General features: G+C 42.8%; 1 protein-coding gene and 1 long non-coding RNA gene across 5 annotated transcripts in view; one reads left to right on the top strand and one right to left on the bottom strand.

Annotated features, from left to right (window-relative positions):
- Positions 1-6,422, top strand: part of LOC139552406 (guanine nucleotide-binding protein G(z) subunit alpha) — a 56,556-nt gene extending 50,134 nt beyond the window's left edge. For all 3 annotated transcript variants that reach the window (XM_071364123.1, XM_071364124.1, XM_071364125.1), the window contains one exon: positions 4,396-6,422. In XM_071364123.1, coding sequence (XP_071220224.1) covers positions 4,396-4,740 — 345 coding nt within the window. In that variant the 3' untranslated portion in view covers positions 4,741-6,422. The remainder of the gene's footprint in view (positions 1-4,395) is intronic.
- A 5,264-nt stretch (positions 6,423-11,686) lies between these two features.
- Positions 11,687-15,825, bottom strand: LOC139552403 (uncharacterized). 2 transcript variants are annotated; one of them, XR_011670428.1, is made up of 4 exons: positions 15,088-15,825; positions 12,580-12,658; positions 12,289-12,402; positions 11,687-11,915 (listed from the first exon to the last, which is right to left on the bottom strand). It is a non-coding gene; the product is annotated as an uncharacterized lncRNA (long non-coding RNA). The 2 variants fall into 2 exon arrangements; XR_011670427.1 differs by lacking the exon at positions 11,687-11,915 and having other exon boundaries at positions 12,106-12,402; positions 15,088-15,812.
- Positions 15,826-15,846: the final 21 nt, after the last annotated feature.

Here is a 15,846-nt window from a genome sequence, read left to right as displayed (position 1 = left end):
CCCAACCCTGATCTGTACTTCTCCACAACTTTGTCCCTGACCTGTTTGGAGGGCTCCTTGGTCTTCATGGTGCCACTTGCTTGGTGGTGCCCCTTGCTTAGTGGTGTTGCAGCCTTTCAGAACAGGTGTATATATACTGAGATCATGTGACACTTACAGTAGATTGCACACAGGTAGACTTTATTTAACTAATTATGTGACTTCTGAAGGTAATTGGTTGCACCAGATCTTATTTAGGTGCTTCATAGCAAGGGGGTGAATACATATGCATTATTTTTTAAATTTTTAACAAGTAATTTTTTTCATTTCAATTCACCAATTTTGACTATTTTGTGTATGTCCATTACATGAAATACAAATACATTTATATTATAGGTTGTAATGCAACAAAATAGGAAAAACGCCAAGGGGGATGAATACTTTTGCAAGGCATTCCACTCTTGGCTTAGCTCTTGAAACACTCACCGACTATGCAAGAAAATGTAGTCAATATTGAAACAAAATTTAAGATCTCAAACTCAGTTAGTCCTTGCCTCTCCTAATCCACATAGAGCATTTCTACAAAGCCACCATGTTTTCTCCCAACCATGCATGTATACCAGGAGTGTCAAACTCATTCCATGGAGGGCCTAGTGGCTGTGGGTTGTAGTTTTTTTCCTTTCAATTAAGACCTAGGCAACTAGTTGAGGGGAGTATCTTACTAATCAGTGACCTTAATTAATCAATCAAGTACAAGGGAGGAGTGAAACCCACAGACACTCGCCCCTACGTGGAATGAGTTCGACATGTGATGTTAACCAACACACAGCAAAGTGCACTGTGTTGTAACCCAACACTTTTGCCTATAAATGATAGGGGTGTCTAGCAAGCAGTGGTAGTCATGTGAGTTAGACTTTAGAGTCCTTGATGAATGTATACATTATACATCATAATTATTATGGTATGGAGAATGTATGGGGGACATCAATGACAGTAAAACATTGAAACATAAAAATTACTTGTGGAACCTTCTTGAATTCACATCATCCTGGAATTAAATGTTGTTTATAGGCTGCACATTTAGTTGAATCTTGCAGAACCCAGAGCTTTTGATTGGATGTTGCAAAGAGCAGCAACACAGTGTACAGCCAGCGAGAGGAGAGAGAACTGAGACAAGAGAGAGAGTGTATGTGTATAGAGAGCCCTTTTCTTTGAGGCTCTGAGGCTCTGCCAATTATATGGTAGTGCCATATGAAGCGAACCTTAATGAATTGAATTATGGAGGGGTGGCTCTTCACTCACTCCAGGATATATATTTACTGGAAACAAAGCATTAACACAGGGTTAACCCTCCTCATTAATACTTAAGCATAGGCTTGTGTGTCTAGAGTGCTCAGGGAGAAGGGGCACTGCCAGGAGGCCATGGAGAGGGAGGGTGATGGTGTGTGTAGTGTCTATGGGAGGGGGGAGCTTCATGCTGTGTGTTGCTACCCTGGTACCCACTCCCCTTTCCCTCCTTGCCACTCTCCCTCGGAGAAGCTGTAACTCTTACTATGATGGAGTCGGCAGGTACGGAGTATAGAGGATCCCAAAGCACAGTGAGTGGGCTTCTGCCTTCCTCTCCACGCAGCAGGGCTCTGGCGTAGAACCTCTGAGAACATGTGGAGGGCAGGAGCCACTGGCTCTGACCTTATTTAGTGTACACAGCTTAGGGCCCTGAGCTCAGTCCCTATTATCAAATCAAATTGTATTTGTCACATGCGCCGAATACAACAGGTGTGGACCTTACCGTGAAATGCTTACTTGCAAGCCCTTAACCAACAATGCAGTTTTAAGAAAATAGAGATAAGAAAATATTTACTATAAGCTAAAGTAAAAAAAAAACTAAATAAAATAACAATAATGAGGCTATATACAGGGGGTACCGAGTCAATGTACAGGTTAGTCGAGGTAATTTGTATAGAGACTATGCATAGATAATAAACAGCGAGTGGCAGCAGTGTAAAAACAAAGGGGGGAGCAATGTAAATAGTCCGGGTAGTCACTTGATTAATTGTTCAGCAGTATTATGGCTTGGGGGTAGAAGCTATTAAGGAGCCTTTTGGACCTAGACTTGGCGCTCCAGTACCGCTTGCCATGCGGTAGCAGAGAGAAAAGTCTATGACGGGTGACTGGAGTCTTTGACCATTTTTTGGGCCTTCCTCTGACACCGCCTGGTATATAGGTCCTGGATGGCAGGAAGCTTGGCCCCAGTGATGTACTGAGCCGTACGCACTACCCTCTGTTGCGGCTTACGTTCTGATGCCGAGCAGTTGCCATACCAGGCGGTGATGCAACCGGCCAGGATGCTCTCGATGGTGCAGCTGTATAACTTTTTGAGGATCTGGGGACCCGTGCCAAATCTTTTCAGTCTCCTGAGGGGGAAAAGGTGTTGTCGTGCCCTCTTCACAACTTTCTTGGTGTGTTTGGACCAGATAGTTTGTTGGTGATGTGGACACCAAGGATGCCTACTTATACCAGAGAAAAGAGCCTGCGTCTCACGCCACTGCACCGGTTCCTGTTTGGAGAATCTCTAAGCTCCACCAAGAGCTGCTTTAGATCCATAACAAGTCCGTTTATTGATGAGTGGTTCATAGAATTTATAGTATAAAGGCATCTGAGTTTATTTGCCTAGTCCCTGGTTTAACATAGCACACATCTCTCTCTCTCTTTCTCTTTCTCTCTTTCTTGATCTTGTGATTTGCTCAGAGCACCATGATATTTTGTGTAACCTTTTAAACAGCAGCCCAGTCTTCGAAATGAGCTCCTCCTTCAGTCACAAGCTACTGGATACACACCACATGCCTGCAGCCTCTCCATTCCCATCCATATTTCTCCCCCCCCCCCCCCCCCCAGACAGACAGACAGACAGACAGACAGACAGACAGACAGAGGCACATTCTTGCAGTACGTCTACTGTTAATCATTTTAAAACTGGGGGGCTTTAATGTAATATCAGATCTATCAGGCCTAAGGTTTTTGTTAGTCACATAGATATTGTACATCTTTGGAAAAGCATAATCCATTATCGTGCTCTACTTGCTGCATCTGTACTGAGGATGTCAGTCAAATTGTTCATCTTTTCACATTTGGCTTCACCAACTGCCCAGCATGATCAGCAACTGTTTCCTTGTTATTCTTCTATGACAACTACACTACCCATTAACATGTGCAAGTATTTTTCAGTATGCCAGTATTTTAGAGAGCTATTAAAGTCCTCTTTGTTTTTACATTTAATGGGTTTTAGAGGTTTGAAACACAAACATTCACCAAAAGTTGAATTGTTTTGCTAACAGAACTGGCTCGGTTTCAGGAATTTGGAAAACAGGAGAAAAATACAACTTATCCTAGGGGTTTAGATAACGCACAGCTGACATCTCTGAGGCAGCACAAAACAAATGGGTCTTAGTCTGGTGGTAAAAAAAACTAAGAACCACAAGATACGCATATTGCGTAATTTAAAATGAGTCCAAAAAATAGTCTAGCAATCATAGAAAGAGAAAAGACAATGAAGTTGTGTTTTGGGCAAAGGCAACGTCAGGCAGGCTATGCTTATGCTTCCATGACTAAAGCTGAAGGGTTGCGTAAATATGTCATCACTGAGTATATGTTGGGCTTAAGAGATGTACTCAACCTATCAAGTCTATTCTGTCGCTTAGTCCAACTGTTCACACTGGCAATTGTTCCTGTACATGGTTACGTTCAGAGTAACACACGGTGGAGATTCCATGAAACGTAATACCTTTGATTTGTGATACATTTCATACTCATCTGACCTCAAAAACAAGTCTTTGATGTGTTATTTTACTGTGCATAGTTCCAGTAACTCAGTTAGTGTTTATGTGGGCAGTAACATTTCTCTACTCATGCTAAGGTTAGTGACAGAGAGGAGACATGTGCTCTGTTTTCCTGCGGGATGAGAGTTTAAGTGCAGGTCTTTGTCTGACCAAGTCGTCAGCACATGTTTACACAACATAGAAGCCACACCTATGGCTGCTCGAGTGGAAATCTGTGACGTGCAGAGCAACAGCCACAAATATTTTTTTATCTACACTATAGGTTCAAAACCTGTTCTCATTTTCAATGAGTTATTGCCAACATTGTATTACATTTTTTGGCAGATATAACAGTTGAAGCAAATCATTTTCACAATCAATAAAAATGATAGATTAAATACACTCCAATTAATTTAACACAATCAAGGCTAAAAACAGCCTGTATGTAAAATAGCATTCAAAGGATCCTGTGAGATAGCTGGTTCATTGTTTGTTGAACAGCCATTCTCTCACATATCTATAGGCTGTGTCTCATGTCAGTATGCAAACGAAAATTCTCATTATTGACTCTTCTTCCTCTCTCCCTCCCTCCTCTCTACAGAGTCGTATGGCAGAGAGCCTGCGTCTGTTTGACTCCATCTGCAACAACAACTGGTTCACCAACACCTCACTCATCCTCTTCCTCAACAAGAAGGACCTGTTGGCCGAGAAGATCAAGCGCATCCCTCTGACTGTGTGCTTCGCCGACTACAGAGGTCAGAACACCTACGAGGAAGCAGCGGTCTACGTGCAGCGCCAGTTTGAGGACCTCAACCGCAACAAGGAGACCAAGGAGATCTACTCGCACTTCACCTGCGCCACAGACACCAGCAACATCCAGTTTGTGTTCGATGCAGTCACAGATGTGATCATCCAGAACAATCTCAAGTACATTGGGCTGTGCTAGGACTGGGGATAGGGTGGGGGGAGAGCGGGCTGCTTGGCAACAGTAGGCCCGCTCGCTACCAGGCACGGTACACACAAGGTCTGCCTGTCTGTCCGTCTCTTTGAGGAAGTGGAAGAAAGAAAAAGCCTGCAAGGGGGTTAGGATTGTCAGGGACAGGCTATAGGTTCAACCGACCTGCTTGAAATGTTAGAGTGGAGGGTCAAAGGTCAAGATGGGATTCACCCAAGGTCAGCATAAATGTGTTTGCACTGAATATATAAGTATGTAGAGACACACAAACACACATGTACACACACATCCTTATTTTTGCTCACACACAAGGACTTGGGATCAACTGTCAAGCATTTGTTTGACATGGAAACACTGGAAACTGAAGACCGTGTCCCCTACCCTCTGCCTGCCAAACTTGGGATTGAGCAGTCCGAGTTCTTTACTGTCAGTTTCAAAGTTACATTTGTCTTTTTAGGTTGTTTGATTTACCTGAGTCAATGAATGCTGCTTTGCGAGAAGAATTTTGAAAATCAATAATTTCCTTTGGATTTTTCCCCCTTAAATGGTGGGTTCACCTGGCAAGGTATAGGGAGATGATGAGTCACAGATGTCCTGGGAAAATCGTACGAGGACATGACTTACTGTATGTCACAGGGTTTCCGTCCATGGGAGAAAACGTCCACAAAACGTCTAAAGCTGAAGTAAAGGGTATTTATCTACACACATTGGATCTCATTTTTTGAGGGCTGAATGGCTCTTCAAGGTTATTCTGTTGGTCTTTCTTTATTTGTCAAAACCTGCCTTTTAGAGCAGGTCTCTGACTTACCAGGAGAGTGTTTCACGCCATAGAGTCATCGAGTGTTCTCTAAGATCATTCCAGTAACAAAGACTTAAAAAACAGTGCCAATTTTAGTGTAAATAAAAACAGATCCCATCAATAATATTATCTTTTGGGTTTTTATTGACAGAAACAGTAAAACATGCATGATTTTGTTACTTTGGGATATTGATACATTTTTCTTTCAGATATGATTTCTTTTATTTTGGGTTTAACTAATATATTCCCCCAAAAATATATAAAAGTCAAACACTGTGTACGATTGTACAGCTGTTGTCTAAGAGGAATATATTGAAAAGAGTTCTATATATTGAGATGATGATGGTGATGGTGATGACACCAATGACAAGCTCATTACAAACCCAGCATGAGAACATAAAGTGGATGGAGGATTAAAGGAGAAAAGTTAAGACTGCAAAAAATATGAATTACAAAAAACAAACGTTTCAGTTTAATCCTCCTTGCGTTGTCTATGTGGACGTTGTTATACAGTGGGTTTGATGTGTAAATATGCTGTAAGGTTCACTGTTAAAACAAATTATCAATAAAAGGTTGAGTTAGAATAGAGAGAGAGAGTGAGAGAGAGAGAACGTGAAAGAGAGAGAGAGAGAGAACGTGAAAGAGAGAGAGAGAGAGAATGTGAAAGAGAGAGAGAGAGAGAACGTGAAAGAGAGAGAGAGGGATGAAAGTCCCGCTCTACTCTCCTCCAACCCTCAACTTTTCAGCTAAGAGGATGATGTGCAAACTCAGCTAAGGGCTTTGGGCTTGACTTTACAGGATGTCCAGTTCAACAAAAAACAGCCAATTTAGAAGAACTATAAAAAATAATAAAAAATAAAATGAATTATGCAAATCCTGGTTGTGCAGAGAATGTGTTTTTGGGTGGTGGTCATGGGTAGGGTGGGAGTATACAGGGAAATACATGCTGCTATGTTTCAGATCTGCATGAGAAAAGTTTCCACAAATATCATTCCAGACACTGTGGCTGATGAAGCACTTATGCCACTAATTCTAATCTCACACCACGCTCCCACTATTTCCCTCCATAAAGTATTTTCCAATTTGTGAGTGGAACATGCAGTTCCTAAACCATCTCTCTCTCTTCTCTCCTAAATAACCATAAAAAGAGCCTGTTCTTTTCTGGGCCACCATGCTGCACTACCAGGGAGGGACACATAATTAACACACAATTAGAGTAGGCAATTCAATTACTGGTAAATTGATTTATGTAATGAGAATTGTGTTGCAGCAGAGACGTGACAGGGTGGCAGAGGCGATTAGGATGACCACACATTCCACTCTAATTAGAGCACAAACCCTGTATGACCTTTTCCTACTGCGAATGGTTACACAGGTCACTGTTCGGCCAGCCACAGAGCCTCCTGCTTATTTAGAATGTATAGCAGAATCTATGCATTATTGCTTCATTAAGTTAGCTTGCATGGAATGATCGACGTGACTGACTAAAAACAAAGGACAGTGTCTGTCAGAGCCGTGGCGGATTACTCAATCTCAACCCTGACCTGCTGACCCTTTAGCTGGACCTGGTTTTAACCTTGTTGACATCTAAGCCTCAGAGAGAGAGAGAGAGAGAGAGAGAGAGAGAGAGAGAGAGAGATCCACCAAGACTCCTATTTTGTGAGTATGGTTATGGAGTAATAGTAACAGTAACAATGGGCATTTGTTTGAGTTGTAAAATGTAAATGAATTCCAGTGAAAGGAAAGCAGAGGCCTGCTAAAATCACGCCTAGTGGCTGTCATGAGGAGTGATACGAACTGAGCAAGAGACTACAGAATACTTTTGAATTACTGGATGGGAGGTGAATTTAAAGACATATGGAGATCAAACAGACTTAAAACCGTCGATGTTTTCAATCATTCATCCATCATGGAAATATAATTTCAAAAGCTTCAGTACAAAATATATCTGACATCACATGGCAGAGGCAATTACCACTGAGGTGCTGTGGACACAGTATGTTTTTTAATAATGTTGTTGGTGGGTGAAGTGGAAACAATGTGGAACAAAGCAAGCGGCAGCCATACATGGAAACAAGTTTTGCACTCACAAAATTGTTAGGAATTATAACATTGAGGGCCAGAGCAATGTTTCTGGAGCATGCTTTGTGTTTCCACCAGAAATGCTCTTAAGGCATCTACTGGTGTTGAAATGCATTGTGTGCTCACTTGTAAAGCAAATGGTTTTATCTCTATTTGCTTTGTATCTTCTTGCTGTAACTCAGTGGGATCACAACTCGATTTTTATAGATTTTTGTGCAATTTGCAGCATATGACAGACACCTCAAAAGACTTCAGTCGATTTTCTCAAGTGTATTAGTAATAGAAGATCACTGAAGATGCCCTTTGCCAACAGAGGTGTTGAAAATACACAATATTTTTGATAAAACAAACACAATGACAGGCCCAAATTCCATGCTGAAAGTCAGGGAGGACATGTGAATGTCTATTCAAACGTCATCATTCAGCACAACTGTAATATGATCCTCTGCTAAAGTGCTTAACTGTCATATTTGTCTGTCTTGTCTCTGTCACTGAAAAGCCCAAATGGCTTTGCAACAGGATAGGATTAATGTTAGGGAGGTGAGGGGTGCAATTAAGCCTCATACACTGTTTTACAGTCAATCACTATTGATCAGGGAGGAAATGGAATTACACCTTGGGTGAGAAGGAGCTATTAACTCACATGCATTTGGGTTAGTGGACATTAAAAGGACATTAGTTGGCACTGACAAAACGTTGGCACACGGTGGCAGACAGTGATCCTGTTAAGACTTCCCTCTCAGGCACCAGGCCTGGGACCTATTTGACAGTTGGACAATCCTTTATAATTATAAGATAGGGGAATAAGGTTTTATGTAGGTAGGATGTGGGGAAAAATCAAACCTGTTTTGCATGACACAGCAGTATGCATGGATGGCTCTGTATCTGGACCTATGCTGCCTCCCTGTGGGTGAGAGTGGAACTTGCAGCAGCAGTGACAGATTCACCGCATACTGAGAAGACACCTGTCTGAAAACAGAGGTGGGATATTATTTCATAAATATATCTAACATTGCCCACTCCCCACCAGACAGATATTTGCCCACTTCAAACAGTGCATAAGCAGAGGCCTCTACATGTCTCCCCCTGAGACTTTTCCAGCTGATGAGAGACTCTCTGTAGCCAATCAATTCTTAATGAGAAAGAGGAATTAAGCCTCTAGAGCTATCGATCATTTCAATGATTGGTCTTATTCACTTCCATCACACAGACAGCATCATCTGCAGTAATTTGGAGAACCTTGGCAATCAGTTTCATTTTTCTCTGTACACTTTTGAGAGCTTGTGTGTTCAAACATACTGACTAGAGAAGAAAGGGGAGGAAGAGTGGGACCACTGTTCTTACTAAAGAATAAAAAGTAAACACATACTTCAGTTTCATTACTGTAACTTTCCAGGATTTCTCATCATTGCATAGATGGAATAGACTGCAGCTGGTTTCACATGGCCCTATACCCCCTTCATAGACGCGCCTACATAGACGTCACCCCGCTCCTCCGCTCTCTCCACTGGCTTCCAGTTGAAGCTCGCATCCGCTACAAGACCATGGTGCTTGCCTACGGAGCTGTGAGGGGAACGGCACCTCCGTACCTTCAGGCTCTGATCAGGCCCTACACCCAAAAAAGGGCACTGCGTTCATCCACCTCTGGCCTGCTCGCCTCCCTACCTCTGAGGAAGTACAGTTCCCGCTCAGCCCAGTCAAAACTGTTCGCTGCTCTGGCACCCCAATGGTGGAACAAACTCCCTCACGACGCCAGGTCAGCGGAGTCAATCACCACCTTCCAGAGACACCTGAAACCCCACCTCTTTAAGGAATACCTAGGATAGGATAAAGTAATCCTTCTAACCCCCCCCCCCCCCCCCCCCCCCTTAAAAGAGTTAGATGCACTATTGTAAAGTGGTTGTTCCACTGGATATCATAAGGTGAATGCACCAATTTGTAAGTTGCTCTGCATAAGAGCGTCTGCTAAATGACTTAAATGTAAATGTAATGTACTGATGAAGGCATCTTCTTCCGGGGGGGCCTTTTGTTAAGAGCCCCGACGCTCGGTCTGAATTTGAACACGGTAGCCCATTCATAGAAGCTAACTACCTTTACCGCCTGTTGATGAAGGTATCTTCTTCCCGGAGTCCTTTTGTTCAGAGCCCCGACGCTGTTTCTAGAACCGTATAGCAATTGAGAATCGATTCACGTTAAGATGGAGTATTTGGCTGTTTTGGCTGCCAGAGCGAGTCTACCTCTGAAGAGAACATCGGTAGCCTCACCTGCACTCTGTAAATGCCCAGTGCAGTCAAAAACTTAATTTTCAAGTGTTTCATATATATTTCCACACTATGAGGTTGGGATAATACTGTTAAATTGTGAAAATGATGATCAATGCCCTTTAAGTGTAAGAGCTGTTTGAAAAGACTACCTGAAATGTCAGCTTGTTTTGGTGGGACGAAGTTTTGACCTTCCATGGGGACACCACCATGTGGTAAATTAGTTTATAGACCAATAAGAAAGAGTTCCAAACCTCTCTGTCAATAACAGCTAACTTTCAGTTTCCCCATCCCCACTCAGACCACTCCCAGACAGTCCAAGCAAAAATCACAGTAAGGTGATCGCTCCGCCATTTCCTGTTTGCAAAATGTTTATGTGACAAAACAAGCAAGTACAGTGTAGAGAATCATTGTACCATCTAAACCGCTGTGAAATATATTTTCCATAATAAAAAATATTGTATATTCAGCTGTTTGAAGCTGGTGTAAAAAAACAAAAGTAAAAGATGCAAAAACAAAACTTAAGAGAGGGAAGCATAGGAATAGTGCACATAGAACAGATCTACCGCTTCTTAGACTTCCTTTCAATGAGAATGAAAGATCACTAACTCACATTTCTATGTGAATTTGGTCAGGTAGCCCAAAAAGTTACATATTGCAGCTTTAATTGTTACCCAGAAAGGATTTGATATTGAGATAAAAATAAAGGGCTGCGTTGTGATTTAGAATTCTTCATGATTCTAGCTATGGGAACACACAAAACATGTTGTTGGTTGGAATGGCCATATGCACTAGATATGCAGGTAACTGCCAAAATAAAGGAAACATGAACATAAAGCGTCTTAATAGGGCGTTGGTCCACCACAAGCCAGAACAGCTTCAATGCACCTTGGCATAGATTTTACAAGTGTCTTGAACTCTATTGTAGGAAGGCAACACCATTCTTCCTCAAGAAATGACATAATTTGGTGTTTTGTTGATGGTGGTGGGAAATGCTGTTCAATGACGAACGTGCATAAAGATGGCAGAATTCAGATATGATGTCATTGTTTTAGCACTATCCACTGAGTTTTATAACAACGTTTTTTTTCAAATTGCTTGTGTCTAGAAGCAAAAATTGGGATCATGTATACTCTGCTAATGACCATACAAAAAAAGACTCACGGAGAACAATGTACAATACAGCGAACTAGCAAAATGAGGAATTTGTGATAAGTGCATGGGGGCCGCCATCTTTATGCACCTCTGCTAATAGGTTGAGATCAGGTGACTGAGATGGCCATGGCATAGGACCCTAGAGGCTCCCGAGTGACGCAGCAGTCTAAGACACTGCATCTCATTGCCAGAGGCGTCACTACAGTCCCTGGTTTGAATCCAGGCTCTATCACATCCGGCCGTGATTGGGAGTCCCATTGGGCTTTGCACATGAGGGGTGGCAGGCAGTCTAGTGGTTAGAGCAGTGGGCCAGTAACCAAAAGGTTGCTGGATCAAATCCCCGAGCGGACAAGGTAAACATCTGTTGTTCTACCCCTGAGCAAGGCAGTTAACCCCCTATTCCCCAGGTGCTGATGTTGATAAAGGCATCCCCCTGCACCTCTCTGATTCAGAAGGGTTGGATTAAATGCAGAAGACACATTTCATTTGAATACATTCAGTTGGACAACTGATTAGGTTCCCCCCTTTCCCAATTGGCCCAGCACTGTCTGGGTTTGGCCCGGGTAGGCCGTCATTGTAAATAAGAATTTGTTCTTAACTGACTTGCCTAGTTAAATAAATTAAAAAGTACAGTCAATGCTTATGAACTTAAGTTTTTTATGTGAATTTCCATATCATTGACACTAACAAAAGGGTTGAATTGTTCAGCAACATGTGCAGTGAACATGGCTTTGGTGATGAAAGGTACATCATGTACTGGTCATCTCCCTATCAGGCCACTGCATGCTGTGACATGGTGACACACATCTTCTTCAAGCTTCCTGACTCAATTCTGGGGTCTTCAGTGGTTCCGGAAGCAAGGCCCTTACCTGGGAGTACAACAACAGTCTCTCTGTCTCTCAGTCATTCTGTCAACATACAGTATATTGTATGTAACCACTCAAATTCATACAAACTGCTACGGACGCAAGCGCCGACTTATATTCACTTTGTCCCATTCTTTAATCTTGTCTGGGATATAGGTGAGAAACCTGTATGATATATATTAACACAAATGTATTCACTGTAGACACTTGAATTTATTTTAGACTTTTTAAATCATAAACTCTAAGTATATTTGTCTGGATGTTTAAGTAATCACAAAAGTTAGTAAAAATGTGAAGACCAACATGACAAACATGCTATGAAAAAGTTTGTGTTTTGTTATCTTAAAATAAAACAATGTAAATGACTTGTTCATACAAAACTATTGCATTTGGTCATCCCCAAAATGTGGCCATTGAAAGCCTGCGGATAGCTGACAACAGGGTGGCAGGTTTGATGCTGCTCCAGAGTTCCAGAGTCCAGCAGTCTCACCTGGAGTGAAGGGGGATGGACACATGTTAGTTTGGATACAAGTCTGGGAGACTTACAGGGAGGAGAGAGCATGAGTTAGAGTGAGTACAGTAAATCCAATCCAACCATTGGCCCTGGATAATATGCCAGCATCACACAAGCAGACTGCCATAGTATACCATTATGAGTGGTGCTTACTTCTCTGTGCTCTGGAGAGATCGCAGGAAGTTGGTCAGAAGGCTCTGGAGGTACTTGGACCAGGCTGTCTCTGTAGCACCTAGAGAGAGATGGATAGATGTAGTGAGTGTACTTGAAAGAGAGTGCCCTCACTCCATGACCTACCACTGGTCCAGGGCGTCCTGCCTTGCCTTCTTATCAAAGTCTCTTTGACAGGGAGTTACTCCAGGAGTAGACCATTGTATTAGTTCTTGAAATGATATAATACGATATAAAGGAAAAAATGATATCATGACTTAATGGCATATAACATGGAGTGCTCCATGTTCCTGCTGATTGCAAGTCTCAACCTGGATGAATGATACATGCCTGTAAATGAGCGGTCATCACTAGTTACCACAGCCACAAAGTCATACATCCTACCTACTTCTCCGATTTCCCTTCTTAAAATTTGATTTTAAACCTAAGCCTAACCTAAGCACACTGATAAATGTATACCTAACCTTAAATTAAGACCAAAAAGTAATAGTTTGTTTTCATGATTTTTTACGATTTGGCCAATTGACTTGAATAAAAAGAATATGCACTGCATTTTGTGATAATGGTTATGACAAATTACATGGCATCCATGTGAATTTATAGATAAGCTATTATTTATATTATGGCACCACGTATCATTTCACTAACAATTGCAACCTCGACTTATTCCATAATGACATCAACGACAACATGCTCCTATACATCAACACCATTATCCCAGAAACCCTAGACCCACTCCAATTTGCATACCGCCCCAACAGATCCACAGATGATGCAATCTCTATTGCACTCCACACTGCCCTTTCCCACCTGGACAAAAGGAACACCTATGTGAGAATGCTATTCATTGACTACAGCTCAGCGTTCAACACCATAGTGCCCTCGAAGCCCATCAATATGCTAAGGACCGTGGGACTAAACACCTCCCTCTGCTGAATCTGAATCCTGGACTTTGTGACAGGCCGCCCCCAGGTGGTAAGGGTAGGTAACAACACATCTGCCACGATGATCCTCAACACAGGGGCCCCTCAGAGGTGTGTGCTCAGTCCCCTCCTGTACTCCATGTTCACTCATGACTGCACGGCCAGGCACGACTCCAACACCATCATAATGGCGATGGTGTTGAAACAATGAAACAACAGTGGTAGGCCTGATCACAGGCAACAACGAGACAGCCTATAGGGAGGAGGTCAGAGACCTGGCCGTGTGGTGCCAGGACAACATCATCTCCCTCAAGACAAAGGAGATGATTGTGGACTACAGGAAAAAGAGGACCGAGCACGCTCCCATTGTCATTGACGGGGCTGCAGTGGAGCAGGTCGAGAGCTTGAAGTTCCTTGGTGTCCACATCACCAACAAACTAACATGGTCCAAGCACGCCAAGACAGTCGTGAAGAGGGCACGACAAAACCTATTTCCCCTCAGGAAACTGAAAAGATTTGGCATGGGTCCTCAGATCATCAAAAGGTTCTACACCTGCACCATCGAGAGCATCCTGACTGGTTGCATCACTGCCTGGTATGGCAACTGCTTGGCCTCCAACTGCAAGGCACTACCGAGGGTAGTGCGAACGGCCCAGTACAAACTGGGGCCAAGTTTCCTGCCATCCAGGACCTCTATACCAGGCGGTGTCAGAGGAAGGCCCTAAAAATTGTCAAAGACTTCAGTCTAGACTATTCTCCCGGAGCGCCAAGTCTAGGTCCAAAAGGCTCCTTAACAGCTTCTACCCCCAAGCTATAAGACTGCTGAACAATTAATCAAAATACCACCATGACTATTTGCATTGCCCCCCCTCCTATTATTTTACACCGCTGCTACTCTCTGTTGTTATCATCTATTATTGTCACTTTAATAACTCTACCTTCATGTACATATTACCTCAACTAACCGGTGCCCCCGCACATTGACTCTGTACCCGTACCCCCCCTGTATATAGTCTCGCTATTGTTATGTTACTGCTGCTCTTTAATTACTTGTTACTTTTATTTCTTATTCTTATCTTTTTTTTAAACTGCATTGTTGGTTAGGGGCTCGTCAGTAAGCATTTCACTATAAGATCTACAGCTGTTGTATTTGGCGCATGTGACTAATAACATTTGATTTGATTTGACTATAGTTAGCTGCTAGCTTAGCCAGATGCAGCCTGTGAGGCCGGGATAATTTTGCAGCCAAACTGCTTCAAATAGGGTGATTAGCCTAGGTAGCAAGCTAGCTAAATGAAAGTATCAACTATTGCTTAACTCAGAAAGTAGGCTTCACCTCTGAGTTACATCTGTAGGCAATAGCTTGCTAGCTAGCGGGATCTAGCTAATGTGAGCTAGCTTGCATTGTTTCTGACATGCCACAGTCCTGCTTACTTTACATCTGACAGATATGTAACTACTGTAGCTAGCTAGATAAGAATGGTTAATGATAATTGCAGTTCATTATCTAGCAGTTAGCTGGCTAACCACCTATGCAGTTATAAAAGACACTCACTCTGTAACTTACCATACTTTTCTGACCAACTAGACATAGTTGCAGAAGTAAGTGTGTTGAGGCTGCTGCAGCTTTAAGATTTCCTTTCACTGGAACTATGGAGCCTGAACCATGAAAAACAGCCCCAGACAATTATTCCTCCTCCACCAAACTTTACAGCTGGCACTATGCATTCAGGCAGGTAGCGTTCTCCTGGCATCTGCCAAACCCAGATTCGACTGCCAGATGGTGAAGCGTAATTCATCACTCCAGAGAAAGCATTTTCACTCTTCCAGAGTCCAATGGTGGCGAGGTTCACAACACTCCAGGCGACACTTTGCATTTAGCACGGTGTTCTTCGGCTTTTGTGCGGCTGTCGGCCATGCAAACCCATTTCATGAAGCTCCCGACGAACAGTTCTTGTGCTGACTGACGTTGCTTCCAGAGGCAGTTTGGAACTCGGTAGTGAGTGTTGCAACCGAGGAAAGACGATTTTTACGCGCTTCAGCACTTAGCGGTCCCATTCTGTGAGCTTGTGTGGCCCTACCACTTAGCTCCTAAGCCATTGTTGATCCGTTTCCACTTCAATAACAGAACTTACAGTTGACCGGGGCTGCTCTAGCAGGGCAGAAATTTGACAAACTGACTTGTCGGAAAGGTGGCATCCTATGACAGTGCCACGTTGAAAGTAACTGAGCTTTTCAGTAAGGCCATTCTACTGCCAATGTTTTGTTGTTTCTTTTGAGATTGCATGGCTGGGTGCTCGATTTTATACCCCTAACCTAAATCCAC

The sequence above is a fragment of the Salvelinus alpinus genome, chromosome 24, assembly GCF_045679555.1.
Source record: "Salvelinus alpinus chromosome 24, SLU_Salpinus.1, whole genome shotgun sequence".
Lineage (NCBI taxonomy): Eukaryota > Metazoa > Chordata > Actinopteri > Salmoniformes > Salmonidae > Salvelinus > Salvelinus alpinus.
The sequence above is the reverse complement of the archived record's forward strand: the minus strand, read 5'-3'. Positions and strand labels throughout refer to the sequence as shown.